Source organism: Falco rusticolus, chromosome 8 (genome assembly GCF_015220075.1).
Source record: "Falco rusticolus isolate bFalRus1 chromosome 8, bFalRus1.pri, whole genome shotgun sequence".
In the NCBI taxonomy this organism is placed as follows: domain Eukaryota; kingdom Metazoa; phylum Chordata; class Aves; order Falconiformes; family Falconidae; genus Falco; species Falco rusticolus.
This window is the reverse complement of record NC_051194.1, coordinates 21,849,364-21,866,347: the sequence shown is the minus strand read 5'-3', so window position 1 is coordinate 21,866,347 and position 16,984 is coordinate 21,849,364. Positions and strand designations below refer to the sequence as shown.

The 16,984-nt window shown below is 35.3% G+C and overlaps 1 protein-coding gene across 19 annotated transcripts in view; it reads right to left on the bottom strand.

Moving 5' to 3' along the window:
• Positions 1–257: 257 nt before the first annotated feature.
• The window catches only part of BAZ2B (bromodomain adjacent to zinc finger domain 2B), a 156,313-nt gene continuing 139,586 nt past the window's right edge, over positions 258–16,984 (bottom strand). For 6 of the 19 annotated variants that reach the window (XM_037396303.1, XM_037396309.1, XM_037396307.1 and 3 more), the window contains 11 exons: positions 16,131–16,275; positions 12,735–13,399; positions 11,897–12,173; positions 11,603–11,758; positions 10,993–11,153; positions 9,797–10,107; positions 9,275–9,410; positions 7,481–7,627; positions 4,564–4,823; positions 3,638–3,781; positions 258–2,366 (listed from right to left, as the gene is read on the bottom strand). In XM_037396303.1, the coding sequence (XP_037252200.1) occupies positions 2,213–2,366; positions 3,638–3,781; positions 4,564–4,823; positions 7,481–7,627; positions 9,275–9,410; positions 9,797–10,107; positions 10,993–11,153; positions 11,603–11,758; positions 11,897–12,173; positions 12,735–13,399; positions 16,131–16,275 (2,556 nt within the window). In that variant the 3' untranslated portion in view covers positions 258–2,212. Of the gene's footprint in view, positions 2,367–3,637; positions 3,782–4,563; positions 4,839–7,480; positions 7,628–9,274; positions 9,411–9,796; positions 10,108–10,992; positions 11,154–11,602; positions 11,759–11,896; positions 12,174–12,734; positions 13,400–16,130; positions 16,276–16,984 lie in introns of those variants that run through there. The other 13 variants (XM_037396312.1, XM_037396315.1, XM_037396324.1 and 10 more) reach the window with 7 other exon arrangements.

Below are 16,984 nucleotides of genomic sequence, written 5' to 3'. Positions count from 1 at the left end.
CATAGTTGTAACACTCTTAGAAGCATACCATCATATGTTCAAAACACTGATTTATCTTCACATCTCTGGAACATGTCAGCAAACCTTTTATTGATGTCTTCAGAAAGGAGATGAAAATGGAAGGTGTGAAGCAGTCAGTGGTGGAGCTCATGTTAGAATGCAAGAGTGCCTGACACCCAAATGTGAGTATTTTATTCTAGGTAACACAAATTATTCTAACAGCACATCAGAAAAGAAAAATATTATTGAACCAGATGTTCTGGGGAGGACAACGGAAACAAAAGTTTTATTAAAAATCAGGCATTGACTGTTCTTTCTCAGCAGAGACAAGAAGTACAATGGCAAGGAAGTATATAAAACAAGGCTTAAAGACTCAAACATGGAAGGGCTAGTTTAAAAGCAAAAAACAGCACTTCCCCCCAAAAAAACCCCAACCCAAAACATTACTTGGTGAGGAAGCGATCAGCACTGGAGTTCCACAATATTCATTTGTAATTCTGTGTGCTTCAGTCAGAGCAAGGATTATGATTCCTGCCCGTCCACAGACCAGAAAAAGAACAAAACCTTAAACGGACAGTGGTTTTCAGAAACATTACATGTGGCATCTATTTAAATTATCATGTGCATTTACACTGTAGCAACAGTAAACAGGACTGGCAAAACCAGGTCAAACACTAGGCAGCCCGATGGTTATACCTGAAGGCCTCAGCTAACGTTATTTACACTCACTGCACTCTGACTGCTTGGCAATGGCTTCTGTTTGAATTACCATTAAAAGGCCAGGAGAATTAGATGCGTCATAGTAAGAACTGAACGTTAAATGCAAGGCTCCCAAGATATTAAAAAAATCCTGTATACACAGGATCTGAAGTATAAAATCGCCAAGAAAATCTGGTTTGCAAAACAGTCTTTTATTGTATCCGTGCCACACATACTAGTGAAAAATAACACTCCTAAAAAAGGAAAACAAAAAGAATGCTACCTTTCCACAACATTTCTTTTAAATAAAACTTCAAGTACTGTTACATTAGTACAAAAAAAATTCTGATCTATCTGCCCCAACAGGCCACCACAACACACAGTAGATAAAACACAGTGGTTACAAATGTCTTTGTTATTTCTGTGGCAAGGCAAATGGAGGGAAATGTTTCTATGAAAAAATATTGTGTGCGTAGGAAATTGTCACAATTTTATTCCACATGGATACAAATGATTATACTTGAATTTGAGGCCGTGGTGGCTTGAAATTATATAACAAAATAGAAAAAATGGAAAACTAATATCCCCTACACCCTGTTTTAAAGGCAGGCACTACCAAGATTAAGGAGACTCCACAGTGTTGGTAGAGGATAATTACTGTACAAGCCATATAGCTATAATTACCTTAAGACTAAAATAAAATGCTACCATCCTCCTAAGGCATAAACAATAATGTCTGCAAACAATATGTACACATCATACATATTTAAAACAAGACTTAATATAAACAATAATGAACAGTATATACATGTCTCAATTTTTCTTCACTGTCTTGAAATACAATTTAACTACACAAGTGATCCAGCAACATATATATAAATGTACTTGTAACTCTACAGTAAAGTTTAATTTTTAGTGCTTTTACAGCACAACAGTGTAAACAGTTTTACTTGGCTTTGTTTTATATTTTAAAACATTCCTTGTTGTATTTTCAAGATTTAAAGCAATTTTCTAATTCTTCCTTTTCACAGAAAACGAAGATTCTGAATGCTGTATAATCATAAATAATTCATAAAATTAAATACATTCACTAAAAAATAAACTACAAAGTAAAAAAATGAAAAATAGATATTTATTGAAAGGGAAAAGAGAACCATTTCCCCAAGTAGAGCTCTGGTGGTTGAATATTCAGTGCGTTTTGATATATTTTAAATTGCTATTGCACTATAACACCCCTTTCTTTGAAATTCTTTGGGTGTGCTTCCCTGTTCTACCTAAATTAGTTTGTTAAAACACACAACCCAATAACCAAGGGGCCATGGTTGCTGTAGGAGTGAAGCCTTTAGAACTAGTATCACAACTCTGTGATATTTTAAATGAAAAAAACAGTCATTAGTTATGCATGTGCCTTGCACTTTCATGTAAATACAGTTCACATTGCTGGTCTTATCAGTCCTCATTTAATGGAAAAAAGAAAAAAAAAGAGAAAGAGAAAGAAAGACTTCTGGTAACTTCAGCTCACTTTGAAAATCTCTGTCCATTTTTTTTCAAAATACTTCCTCATGTTGTGGCCAGCCCTGCCTATGTCAGAATCATCTTCATTAAAGGTTTCACAGTTGTCAAAAACAAGCCTGACATCTAGCGAAAATGCTTCAAGGTTAGGGTACCTGAAAGAAGAAAAAGGTGAGTGACTTTTAGAACATGGAGAATCAAAGGGGGAAAACACTTCAACTACATGAGAAAGAACTACCTTAACATCAGTGAATTTACAACCAGCCACAGAATATTCAATGGATGTTGTACATGTTAATTATGATTTTTTAGTTTTAATTTAAATATTAACAAGAAAATGAACATCAGCGGAAGGAAATACTCTTTTGTCATTGTATTTGTTAATCTTCCTCAAAAACTCCAGAAGTTAGAATTTCAAGCCCATACTGGAAAAAAAAAATTTTTTTCATTAACTTTCCCCTTCCTTTCAATAGCTTTCTAGGTAAAATGCTATGGCTGTTTTCCATTTATTCATCTATTCTTGGGGTCAAGTCCTTTCAAAGTAAGTGTTGAGTACACTACATTTACGTAAAAAGAGGAATAACCAGGTACAAAAATGTTGCCCAGATCAATCCTGCAACATTGTCTTTGTTATTGTTTTCATTATCCTGAATATACATGGCCCAGTGTTCCAATATTCACAGGAATTATTATTTAAAAGAAAGACATTGAAAGTTACAAGTCTACCAATACGAACAAGCATGTGTGGAGCATTTAAAGTGCACATTCAAGGGAGAAAAAGCCTGAAGAGGTTAAAAAGCTCTAGTTATACTAGGAAATTCACTTTGTGTGCAACTGGCAGATGCTGAGGAGGGTCAGTCTTTAGAGATGACAAAATTTTCTTTGGTGGTGGCGAGACATTAGAGCACAGGGCTGTAACAAGGAGGGAAGGGGAACAGAGGCAAGTAGTGTCTTTTTCTTTTTAAAAAAGTTGTGGAGTCTAATTCTAAGACTATAAAATGATTAACCACCATTACTGAAATGCCACCTGGCTTCCCACAACAGAGGAACAAATTCGCTCCACAGCTGCAACATCATTTACAGGGACCTCCACTAGCTTAAAGCCCACAGAGTTGGTTCTTGCTTACATGTAATAACATTATGATGTCTCAATGAGGAAAGATGAGGAAATAAAAGTTTTTCCTGTTGTTCTATTTTGTGCATTTGACCTGGCAGTTTTACTGGTTTTCAGCCAGTTTCACAGGTTCTCCCACCTAACATGCTATTTCACTTAGATATAGCAAAGTCAAAAGTATACAGTTAAAGAAGTGATCACAGGGGTGCTCAAGCAGGCAGATTGAAATAGTTTAGCTTTAAAAAATGTACTGTATTTCAGTGTTTAAATATTTTTAAAATGTAAAGTAAAATTTACAATAGGTTTACTTACTGTCCACTGTTTAGCTTGTCTCTAATGGTGGAAAAGTCCATAGGTTTTTTAATAACTTTCTTATAACCAGGAACAAGTTTCAAGTTTACAGGAAGTAAGAAAGGCCAGGCATCTTCGTGAGTTTCCAATTCTGAGAGAATCATGCTGAATAAAACAAGATTTTAAATCAGTATTTTTAAGCTATTAATATATCCACAGATGTTTTTCACCATTCCTCAATTCATCACATACTGCCAACCCATTCACTTTATAAAAGGAAAGCACTTCATTCTGTGCCCTGTGCAAGGCTCAGAACAATGCTGATGAAGATGACATCTTACCCGTGTATTTAAAATTGCATTAAGTTATCTCCAGGCAACCTATGTAAGATGAAATTCTAGTGATCAACATTCTGAAAGAAAAATGCAGCCCTGCAACTTCAGTATTAAAACCTCAATGTAAACCATCTGCAAACAAGTAAAACAGGTGCTAATACTGGTTTTCCAAAACTGTGACAAGGCCAAACTGTGTCACTTTTGACTGACCAGCAATACTACAAACGAAGATGCATTCCCATTCCCGTCTCCTCCTGTGTAATGCAACACCTTTTGGACAGAGTGGATTAATGATCTTTGCAACATTTGAGAAAGCTGCCAGTACCACTGCTGTCAGGTTCCTTTCTTCCCATTCTTGGAAGGGCATGGAGGACCAGATTTCACAGACTACATTCCAGTATTTGGTTACATTCCTCTTGAGCTTCATTACCAAATACAGCAGTTACTCCAGCATGCACACATTAAATCCTTTATATATAAACTCAAATTATCAAAACCTGTATGGGATATGTGACAAAAACGGGGTCCTTGTTCCCCAGAACACAGATACAAAGAATCAGGCATTACTTGTTTCAACAACACTTACCCAAAGTTTAGAATTTGTCACTTTACCTGCATATAGCCAGGTCCTTGGAGTCATCTCTTTTAGGTTTCTTAATAGCAGTGAAATTTTCTTGCTTTAATTGGATTACAGAAACATTTTCATCTATTTTTCTTTTTTTAGGTTCTGTTTTCCCTCTTTTTAAAGAGGCGCTTGTAGTTGCAGAATCTTCATCCTCTGTATCTCCTGCTAATTTCCTGCTTCTCTTTTGTTCATTGCTTTTTTTTCCTTTGATTTGAAGTTTTTTTATTTTTAGAGTTTGACCACTTGCCTACAATAGAGAGAACTGAAATAAGCAATAACCAAGCAATTACAGAAACCTCTGTTATTATTGATAGGCAGGAATGAAGATCAGATAAACAGATGCACCAAAATGTTTAATACCAGAGATTATTCATTTTTTGCTCCTCTCTAAAGGCAAGTAAGGCTGTAGAAATTCCTGTTACTAGTGATTCAGGTTCTCAACTTGTGACAATATAAAAGCACCTGACCTGCAGATTGGTAAAACAGTGGCTCCTAACAAGCCAGGCTGGCATACTTTTTATACAAAGATCTGTCTATTCCTAAAATGACTGTTATAATCACAGCTGGAATAGTATTATTCATTTTCAAGCAACGATATTTTTTGCAAGGTAAGGAAAACTGGAAAAGGGTTATTAAAAAAGTCACGGACAGGATCAATTGATTTAAAGATTAAAAGCTAGATATGAAAGATATAGATAGCTTGGCTACAAGACAATTGCAGGAGGATGTATAAGGAGTATGACAATACAAGAATGCTGCTAAATGGGAAAAAAGGAACATATTTAATATACAACTATTTATAATACACAATTATTTATAGACAGTAAGATGAAATTAAGGGGTACGCTTAAGATGAAAGAAGTTGTTATGGGTATTAACAGCACTGTAATGTGGCACAGTATTTGAAGACCTCATTCTGATCATCAGAATAGGACCTTTGTGGAACGTCAAGTCAAGCATGTGATGCCATTGAAAAGACTTGACAGTCAAAGAATGACAGGATAAAGCAATTTTCAGGAAGAGAGCCAGCATCAAAAGTACTAAGTTGTACCTGTGCTACTAAGACTACTTTAGATAGTGTGAACAATTTTTGAACTGTAACATTTATATTTTATATTCTCCTATCAAAACACTATGGTTTTAAAGTTGTCTAAGCCTGTATTTTTATAATATACTTTTCCAGAGGTAAGAATATGCAGATTTTGCTGCCTGCTATTACTACACGATTTCTTTATTTCACGTATGTCATAAATGACTTTCTTAAGCATGCGGCACTGATTGTAACTAGCATGGTGAAAACTGTAGTCAAGTTTGTACAAATCAGATGAGATGGATGAATGCACCAATATGAAAAAATGCATGTTGTGTATAGAGTTACTTTTGCTTAACACAGAACACTGGAAATATCTGTAAATAATTGCACTCTCTGAACACAACTCTGTATCATCACTATGTTCGTGGTCCAAGAACAGAAAAACAGTCCAAGTACATCAGTTGACATGGCAATTGAAAAGGAATGCTGATTTTCAGCCATTTGGTTAAAAACACAATGTAAGGCAATGTGAACAGATCAACCATAATCACCTAAGACCTGACTTTCAGACATTCTGTGAATATTCATTTTAAGTAGGTGTAATGGCAGATACTCGTGTTTTTCTTGGTTTAGACAAGAAAAAAAAAAAGTTGAGTTAAATTATGATAACATAATTTATAGCTAGTCTTCAACAAAAGTTTCAATGTTTTGCAGAATACTGAATCAATATTCAACGTGTTTTAAAGTTCTGCTGGAATTTCACCTTAAATTTCTGTCACCTTTACATCTATAGCTTTCAGCCAAATTTGCGACAGGAAAAAACCACCAAACCAACAAAACCCACCAAAATGAGAACCCCACCCCCACATTTTTCTGTTATATTAAACCCAGTAGTTGGGGCAGGGGGGGAAGAGGGAAATATCAAGAGAAATGATTGGGTAAGTTACAGCATGATAGGGTACTTTCTATCTTTATAACAAGGTAAGTTGTAATATAACAACGATGACAGAAAAAGTTACAGCATGAGTTAACCCCTTATAAACTACTACACAATCAATTCTCAACAGTAACCTGTTTCTATTACTTCTGTTGGACATAACAATTTAAAAAACAATTTGTCTTCCTTACCACTTTGTGGAAGACACACAGAAAAAAGGATCACATTGAGAATAACCAAAAAAAATACAAAATTGAGTGTTTACTGTAAAGCTACTTCTTCAGTTACATTGTTCACAGGTAATGGTAGAAAAAATAAGTTTTGCAAAAAATGCATTTAATTTTAGGACTAACTAGGGATGGGAACATTGTGAACTTCTAAGCAACACTAACTGCTAATTCAGTCATTTCAATGGAGCTATTCTAAAGTTCTATTTAGACTACTGCTCTTGGGAGAGGAAAAAAACCCAAACCAAACCTCACAGGAAACATACACAGACTGACTCTCTAATGTACTGCGTACCAAAAACCTAAAACTAAAGTATGTTGTACAAAAATGACAGAAAAGTATTTTCTCTGATTTTTCTTTTCAAAGAGAATCTAAGACATTGGTCTGTCAACACTTCAAAATTAATCTTGAAAGACAAATACTGAAAAAATTCTAAAAGAGAAATAAAAAAACATGGTATTGAATCAGCAAAAAAAATCTGTACCTACTTAAATTTAAAAAAATACAGTTTAAAACAAATAAAACTGTAGCCTTTACTGCCACTAAAATCCAAGTTAAATAAAGCTATTAATCTCGTTATTTAATGGCAGCCCAACACAAAATATACAGTTCATTGTTTTCATTGAAAAAAGCACTGGTAGACTTGTAACTTTACCATATATAAAAAGGTTACTGTATGTCACTTCACCTTTATGGTTAGTATTACCTTTGCTATGCAGGCAGGACAAAACCAGTCACCATCTGGTATGGTCGTGATCTTGGGTCTGTGGCAGTAGGTATGGCAACCTTTATCGCAACCATCACAAAGGAGCAGCAGTTCCTCATTATCTCCCTTTCGACAAATTTGGCAGTACTGTAATACAATTCAATTTTTAAAATTTGAAACACAGGAATAGTACCTAAATTACCTCTCCCCTCCAAACATATACATTCACTCTCAAAATTACTTTCATTTTGCCACAATCAGAGTGGCAAATGATCTCATTTGTAAAAGAATACATATATAGTATGCGAAGAACTAATCTAAAGACTACATTTAGGAAGACATTTGAAAAGCAATTCATTATAAGATAGGTGTCCTTCAGCACACAAAATTATCAATATTTTTTGTATTTCATTAACGTTCATGAAAAGTAAAGGTATCTTATACCCATCAAAGTCACTTGGCCTACACATACTAGCTCAGGAGTATTTACTTATGCCTATACTGCATATATAAGTTGCTATTTCATAAAAATAATTTATGTTTTATAATGGTATTTTCAAATAATAATCAGTAAGGATCTTATCCAAAGGCCACCATGAACAAATTCAGTGAGGCAAAACAAATGATCCTAGCACTACCTAAAATTCACACTAACTGAAAAAATGCATTGTCAGTTTTCTTACGTACACTGTGTCATTTGGATACACACTTATATCTGGACTTCTTTTTCAACAACTTAAAAGTCTCCCCATGTTTTCACTAAATACTTACGTTTACTGTGTAATTAAATGCACAGAACATTTCAATCAAATTGAGATTGACACTATACATTTTCTCTGGATAATAAATTACTACACCTTGAAAAATTCAAATGCCTTTTCAAGTGCTCCTACAAAATTCATAAACTTTTTTCTCTAAAGATACAGCTTTAAACTTAGAGCTATAGAAACTCAAAAGGTACAGCCTTACACTAGAATGTCTATTTAAATAATCCTTTAATTGTCCAAATATAATTAGAATCTGTATAGGACTAGCAGAAATTAAAAAATTAGGGAAAAGATCACTAATGGAAGAATCACTTTTGCTACCTACTACATAGCAGTGGCCATACTTAATCACACCATAATCACTACTGCTGTAGTAATAGTTTTGCTTTCAGAAATCTGAGGTTCAAAGGTCTATGCAAATTTCAACAGATGCATTTTGCATACCTTCTTTGTACATGGAGTTAACACAGATCTACTTGGTAAGTGTACAAGGAAACGGGTATTTCAGCCTATTTGCTCACACACTTGCCCAATTTGTATGTTCAGTTGTAAGAAGTGTGCATGCAAAAAAGCCACATATTTGGAACATCTTAACTTTCTGAAAAATTAAGTCCTTAATTGGGATATGTGCTGTTGAACCTCCATAAAGCTTATGTCACATGTGAGATCAGAAATACTCCACCAGATAGAGTATCTTTCATCAGATAGAGCCAGAAATTACTCTTTTTTTTTTTTTACCTAAATGTTAACAACAAAGAGTAATTACCATCTTAAATAAAGCAACAAGCTACATGGGTTTTTTATCTCAGAACATTCAGTATGCTGAATTTGGCAAGCAAGGGACAATCTTTTCCACTAGGCCTATATGTATCTGTGCACAATGTACTATTTAACTGTATTAAGTTTTACATGCAGTAATAAAAAACACATTATTAACCATGGTATCTTAAAGTGCCTAAAAGTGGAATATGACATAGCAAAAATAATTTAGTTACAGTATTATTTTTTTTAAATTAAAAACACTTACAACTTTCATAATAGATTTTTCCCATGCTATTGATTTCTGTAACTGCTGAATGCACAGAGCTACCTGTGCAGCACTACGCGCTTCTGACAATGCCCTTCTCCATACCCTTAGCCCTGGAGCAATGTCCTCTTCTGTTCTGCATTGAAATACAGAGAAATTAAGTAGGTCACATCCATGTTTCTTATGTTTAAATGTGGAACAATCATTATCACATTGAAAGCCAAGCAATGACAAAACGTACACAGCCAATAAGTATAAAGTTTAAGCAACTAAATTTCATGTAGTGCACAGACTGTAGCTACGTGCCTCAAAGCTTAGTCACAACCAGTTAAATGTAAGATAACTTTGCAAGATTATCAACAAACGTAACAAAAAAATATCTTTACAAAGCACCATGCAGAATAACATGATCCATATGGATCACAGACATACAAGAAAGTACATAGATAACAGGCAATAAGAAAATAGGCTCCAATTAGCAAAGAAGCACAATAATTTTTCAAGTTAATCTCAATAACCTACCCGTCACCATCACCACTAACGGATGGTGCAGGAGCAGGGACAGTAACTGTGCCCACATTATCCAGTTTGATCTGAATGGTGGTACTTAAGGGGCTCTTCAGATACCTTCGCTCTATGTTCCGCTCCAAGTCAGCAAGCCTGGTTACAGCTATATCTAGAGGGTTGTCACTCTTCCGCTCTAGAGAGCTGGTATTGCCTTCTCCGCCTCCAGCACAATCTCCATCGTGCTTCTTGTGCAATCTAGTAATTGACTTATGTTCACGATATACCAAGTCGTCTCTCTCTGATGCAGGTTCAGGACACAGCCAACCCTATGTTAATAGAAAGGTTTGTGCATTTATTGGTTGCTGTTAACTTAAGTGTGTAAACAGAGGAACTGTGTTACGGAATCAAACTAAGTAACTGAAGCGCTGTTTCCAGTAGATCTTGGTTACTTGTAATCCATCTGTAGAGACAGTTTCCAAAACATTCGGACAACTAAATAATTAATCAAAAAATACGAGCATTACCAGGCTTTCTGAAGGGACTTTCTGCAACAGTCTGCATTCTTATCTCCTTTTGAAGCATCCTGTTCTATTGGATGAAACGTCAGAATAGGTCTATCTCTTCAACAGGCTCAGGAGGCAGTTATCAATCACACAGAAGTAACATCCACCCCTACAACAAACTAGATCCCAAACACTACATCCGTACTACAACCGAACATATACAATTTGGTATCCCTACACCCACCTTGGAAAAATTCCAAATTGTAATGACAGCCAGTGAATTTTTAACTCTTTCACACTCACAACCATCACTTCTCCACGATTCTACAATACTCAAGCACTTGTAGGCTTTTCTGAAAGCCTTAACAGCAACAATCACCCAAACTAGGCAGAACAGTGTCAAAACTAACTATAATTAAGCAATTCATATGCAATAAAACATAGAAGGTTAACAAAACATGCAGGGAACTGTACACTATACAAGAACACTCCCCATGAACTGCCATTCTGAGCATCTTCAGCTGAAGATTTAACTGCAATGAAATATTTCAAACACAAATATGCATGATACTTGCTGCAGTGCATTTGTTTTATTTGCAGACAATTAAAGATGGAATAAGAAGGCACTTACCAACAGCACAAGCAGTGCTACTATCTAAATTCTTACCGCTTATTTTAAAGAGACATTTTACTAAAAATTGGTTTTACCTTAACTTGTAAACTAGCTGATGCAACTCTCCGCTCTAGATCTTCCACCTGCTGAAGAATAGCAAGATCCATCTCCATGGCTTGTTCTTCTACTGACCAGTTTTCCACAACATCTCGAGTTACCTGGTTATCTTCATTTTCACTGATATCAATAATTGCAACTGTGTTGAAGAATTACATTGTTATTACTTCAATTAGTATTGTAACTTCTCTGAGTAAATTCAAGCTAATTTACCTGTCACTCCACACTGAAGAAGTGTTGTTAAAGTGTACTCCTCTTTGAGATACCTAACACGGACAACAAATTCTGTAGGTTTTCACACTTGCAATTTAAAGGCAGGAAGGGGAAGGAGAGCCTGAGCTAGTGTTGCAGAGACAGAAGGAGCTTAAAAAGGTTACCAACACTTAGGCCACTACAGCAATTTGTATAAAAAAATTCTCCAACCCTGTAACTTTACACAGCAAGGCTGGTTAAAAGGCAACTACAATGAGACCTTTACCTTTTTTCTCCAGCAGCTACTCTTATCTGCATCTAAACATGTCTTGTTGGGCTCTATGCCAGTTGTCTTATGCCCCGACACCATGCAGAACATAAATACCAGTTACATACCGTCCTTGTTTTTGATGCAGGCCAGAGTGATATAATCCATGTGTTTCTGTATTTGCTTTTGTAAGGCCTTTTCTCTTATTCCCCTGAGATGCAGCACTTTAAGCAAAGATTTTAGGTCCTCTGGATCAGTAATCCTCCACCAGCCATACTGCATTTCTAAATCAAGACAAGCATATGTAGACACTTGCAGGCATTTTTAGGCAAATTATAAAAATAATAAATTGTAACATCATAGTAGCACTGTAGAAATTATCCTTCATGGAGTTCCATCTTATTGCTGTATTATGTACTTACCTTCTGGTATAGGTTTTGGGTTAGGGTAATCTACTGCCTTGGCTACTTCAACTGCTGTAGCAGAGGCAGAAGCTGGTTTTTCAGTCTGTAGCGCTGGTGATTCACTTTTACTTGCAGGAACACTAGATGCCACGAATGAGTTACTATTCACTTCTGACAATCCCAACCCTGATCCAAGAGCAGGTAAAGGAGATGGAAATGGAACAGTTGAAGTAAGAACTCCTGTAGGCCATCCACAAAACTGAAGTCCCATTATAGGTAGTCCAGCCTTCATCTGCTACACAGAATATATTAACACAATTACAACTACCATTAGTAATCACCCAGAAACCTGAATTATCATTAGGATGCTATTTGTCAAACAACAATCAAAACAGAAAGGAGGTCTTTACTCAGTACTTTGATTAGTTTGAAGAAAAACTAATGTAACACTAACATGTAACACTTCTTAGGGCCCTGTTAATGCTTAAAAAATAATACCTTTTAAAGGAAGGGTATGGTGTGTCACATTTCTGAAAGCTAGTTTTTATTTATTTACTTTTCATTGAATACCCGGGGGCAACCTCTTAAAAGTCATATTAAACTACTGAAATGCACGTATGAAGTCTCATACATTGGCTTACCTAATTCTATCTATCAATCTTTTTTTATCAAAAAACTTTTAGTATTACAAAACATCTGTAACATGGAATTAGTTATTAATATTTAGGAACAGAAAAAAAAGTAATCGAGAAATTAAGACATAACTACAGCAATTCTGTGAAAGGATTTGTCTGAACTGAAGTTCTGCCCACGTAAGGACAGCAAATTCAGACTATTCAAAAATTCATTTACTTACCTGCAATGGTGGCAGTGCAAAAGGACTTAATCCTATTGGGCTCTGTGCAGAGGTTGAGCCCAGAAGAGGTGATGGAACAGGTGAAGGTGACTTTGATGGTGGATGTGTCGGAGGAGTGAGTGAAGCTGTAGCAGCTGGTGTATCTACATGGGTAACTGACATGTCATCACAGGGTATTCTTGGTAAAAGGCTGAACCACTGTCTGCTCTTGTCAGTAAGAGTCTTTAACAACTGATCATTTGGAGTAAGTGGAGAACTGTAAAACTTTCCTGTCCCACTTGCATTAGGGCTGAAAAGATTATTAGGATCAGACTTCTCAATGGTGCTTGGTGATACAGTAGGCTGAAGACTGCAGAGAGAGTTTTTTGAGTTACTTGGGTAAGATAACATGCAGCCATTTGCTGCGCTGCCATTAGGTTTTGGGGACATAGTGTCAGATTCAGGTGGCATTTTTGCTACCTCCAACAGTTTGCTTAGTTTTGAAAATGACCCAGGTTTTTGTAAAAACAAATTAGTGTTGTCCTTTTCTTTCAGATCTTCCTTTTGTTCACAGTGAGTTGTATTTAAACAGTGTAATTTTTCTTCAGTCTCAAATTCTTCCTCTTTGATATGCATACTTTCTACATTTTTTAACTTCTCTTTTTCTTTTGCAATTTCTTCTAGGCCTAAAAATGTACAAGAAACATAGATGGAATAACAGACCAACGAATAGAGACTATTTTCATCAGCACAGTTAAATAAAAAAAATAACTTTTTTTTTGGCTCAATGCATGCTAGATTGCAATGTCTTTTTTCTTTTCTACATGAAATTACTTCTTACTTTATGAACAATTTGCAGAAGGAAACAAGCTTCAAGGCATACACAGATTTAAAAACTAATAAACACGTGGAAGAAAAATAACCTCCATGTAATTAACATACTTAGAGGATTCTCCCTTAAGATGCATGTATGTCTGAAGCAGCTTGCCAGCGCAAAGTCTTTGAAAGGGACAAATTTTTGCAAGCTTTCTTTTTAGAAGACTCTCCATACTTAATCAAAAAATGCCTCTGTTTATATCAACTGGGTACAGTGTTTACAGCCTTAAAGCTTATTTTTGCAAAGGACTGTTCATTAAACTCACAGCCAACTACGAAAAGGAAGATCAAAATTCCTATCATGAAATCAAGTATTTCTCAAATATTGAAACACAACATTAAGTATTTTATCTGTTTCAATAAAAAATCATTAACAATTTGACTGTGAAACAATGTCAACAGTCTTGAAAGTTGAGAACTCTTTCAACAGCCACCTAATGCGATGACTGGGAAATGACACACAGCTAAGCAGACAGATGTGTTCAGACCGCATAACATCTAGGCATTTAAAGTACAACCAGTAGAAGTTTATTGCAAAAGTCAGTTTCTTTAAACATATGAGGTACAAAAGATCATTTTATCAGAAAGGAATTTTGATTTTATCAGAAAGGAAATGCATTTTTCTGTCTTCTTTGCTCTCCTAGTCCTCCTTAACTATTTCTCTTCTACCCTTATACTGATGCGTCAACTTAAGACAAGTCTTAAAAAGTTAGAAACAGGATGAAAAAACATCAGAAAAGAAAGAGGAGGTAGAAAATCCAACACTGCAGCCACATATTTTTTTTTAATGGAACTGCAGTTGCAAATAAACAGAGGTCCTGCTTAAGTCCAGAATATCCACAAAAGTTTACTTGCTTGTTCTGGAAAATGATAATTTCTACAAAGATAATTCATTAACAAAAATAATACTCCTTGCCATTAAAACTTAAAAATGTGTCCACAGTTACGCTGTATGTCAAAACAGGAACAATTTGAGTATCAGCAAAGACATTTAACAACAACAAAGATACAGCAAAATGTAAAAACTAAAATGCTACATGAAGAGGGAAGGAGAAGTAATTTTTATAATGGACAGACCATTCAACAGTTTGCCTCACATTTCAAATGTTTAGATAAAGGAATCAGAAGAAGATAAACTGTAGAATTTACTGAAACAGGGCAAACCAAGAGCTGAGGGGATGAGGGACTAGCTGAGAACTTAAAAACATGTCCGTTTTGCTATTCAGGGTGATTAAACTTTGATTAATACATTAAAAAATATGGGTTTGCTCTACCATTTTTGGCTAAAACTAAGTTTTGTTGGGTTTGATTACTATCTTAAGACAGGTAGTTGTATTTCAGTGATTTTCTTCGTGTACAATTTCTAAAGTATTTGGGGATTTACCTGGTTAAAATATCATAAATCTAGTGAACAAAAGAAATGCAAGCAGTACAGCATATGACAGTTTACCTTCTGTATCCAGCTACGCATGTGTAAAACAATTCCTAACATACAGCATAAAATAATGCAGAACAGGAGATACATAAAAATGAATTTTTATGCTACCCACTTTAGAAAGATAACTTGAAGATCAACATTAGATTTAGGTAAAGTTCTATTGCTTATTTCTGGGGTCAAAACAGGGCTTCAATTTCATACCGTGTTGTAATTTTACAGTAATTTTAATTAAATAGCTCTCTAGAATGATGCAATTATCTTGAGATCATACAATCCTGATGTATATCAGAGATTTTGTTATTTTGGGGGGGGGGGGGGGAAATAGTGACAGTTAGTGGGGTTTTGTTTCATCTGTATCAGAATTAGAACAGATTTTTCTGTGACTAAAATGAAGGCTTACGTTTAAAAATTCTAATATCCATGAAAAGGTCAGATTAATATATATTTACTGCATCTATCCAATTTAAAGTGTATGAAAAATTCAATCACAGTTAGAACTATCACAACCACAAAATTACATTTTAATTTTAGCAAATGTAACTTCAGCATTTGCTAGACTGGAAGAAAGATCAGTTGGTAAAATACAGAGACTAAATCATATTGTTCATTAGAAAACACAGTACTTCACTGTGTAAAAGCAATTTTCATATTTTTTGAGACAGAAATCAAATCTTCAAGCACAGAACTGTGTGTGCATTTGCAGAATATAACTGAACATTATAAGATTATTTATTTTTTTTTAGCGTTTTATGGTCATCCTAGTTTTCACAAGCAGCGTTCGCTACCATAGGGAAATGTGAAATGGTTCGGAAAGAGCCAAAAAATATCCCACATAGATAAATATGAAAAAGCATACATATAGAACTGTAACAACTGAAGACTTCCAAAATGTTAATACTAATTCTGAAAGATATTAACTGATATTTAATAATCAGAAAAAGACTCTCAGAGAGAACCATATGAATAAAGAGGTCTACTGACAGCAGCTGCCTGTTTAGCCTTAGGTTGAAGGTGAAGCCTGAATACCACGCTGCACAAAACCACAGCCTACAGATGCAGGCAGCGGTTCTTGCTGTGATGTTTCTTTCCTTTATGTTTCTTACCTTCACCACTTTCCATGCCTTCTACAAAAATACCACCACACTGGGGCAGGATCCAGTATCGGCGCCTGTAACGATCTTGACCAAACATCATGGAACGCAAACAATGCGAAGCTTCAAATAACTTCTTTCTATACTGGCTCTGTTGCTGTTTTAAAAAAGGGAAAGCATTATAATTCAATAGGGGAGAAAAATTTGTTAGAACAAAAAACATCTCCTGGCTGCCAGGCTGAACAAAAGTTCCAAGGGTCACATGAGGAGGTTTCTCTTAAGAGTTCGCGTGTGTGTGTGCGCTATATGATATTCTACTCACAACTGCTGCCTTGATTGATTTTAGTTACAGAGTCCCTTTAAAAAAAATCAATTCAATCACTTCCTGGTTCAGGTGAAGTTTATCAGTCTTCCTTTAAGAACACATTTTGCTTTGGTAGGTCCTGTCTTTTTAGCACTGACTCTCACAGAACAATAGGATCAAAGACTTCATTGTACCAGAACAGCTGAAATCCTATCAATTATACACTAACAGCAAATGGTAAACACAGCACTGAAGACAGCTGATACTGCAGCTCCCGATGGGAAACTAGTGAAATATCTTAAGTGATTCATAAAAGAATGAGAACAATGATGCCTGAAAATAAACGCTGTATTCAACAACAAAGTTCTCTGAAGGGGAGCCAACAAAAATTTCAGGGTTTTTATTCAATTCTTGCTCTGTCAAATTGACAATGCTAGAAGTCAGGCGTAATTCTGGACTGCTAATTTACTGCAATTTGGAACATGAGAGAAACCAAGAGACAAAGTCTTACATGACGAATTGTCTAATACAAAGGATATAAACATGGGCCACGAGTACCCCT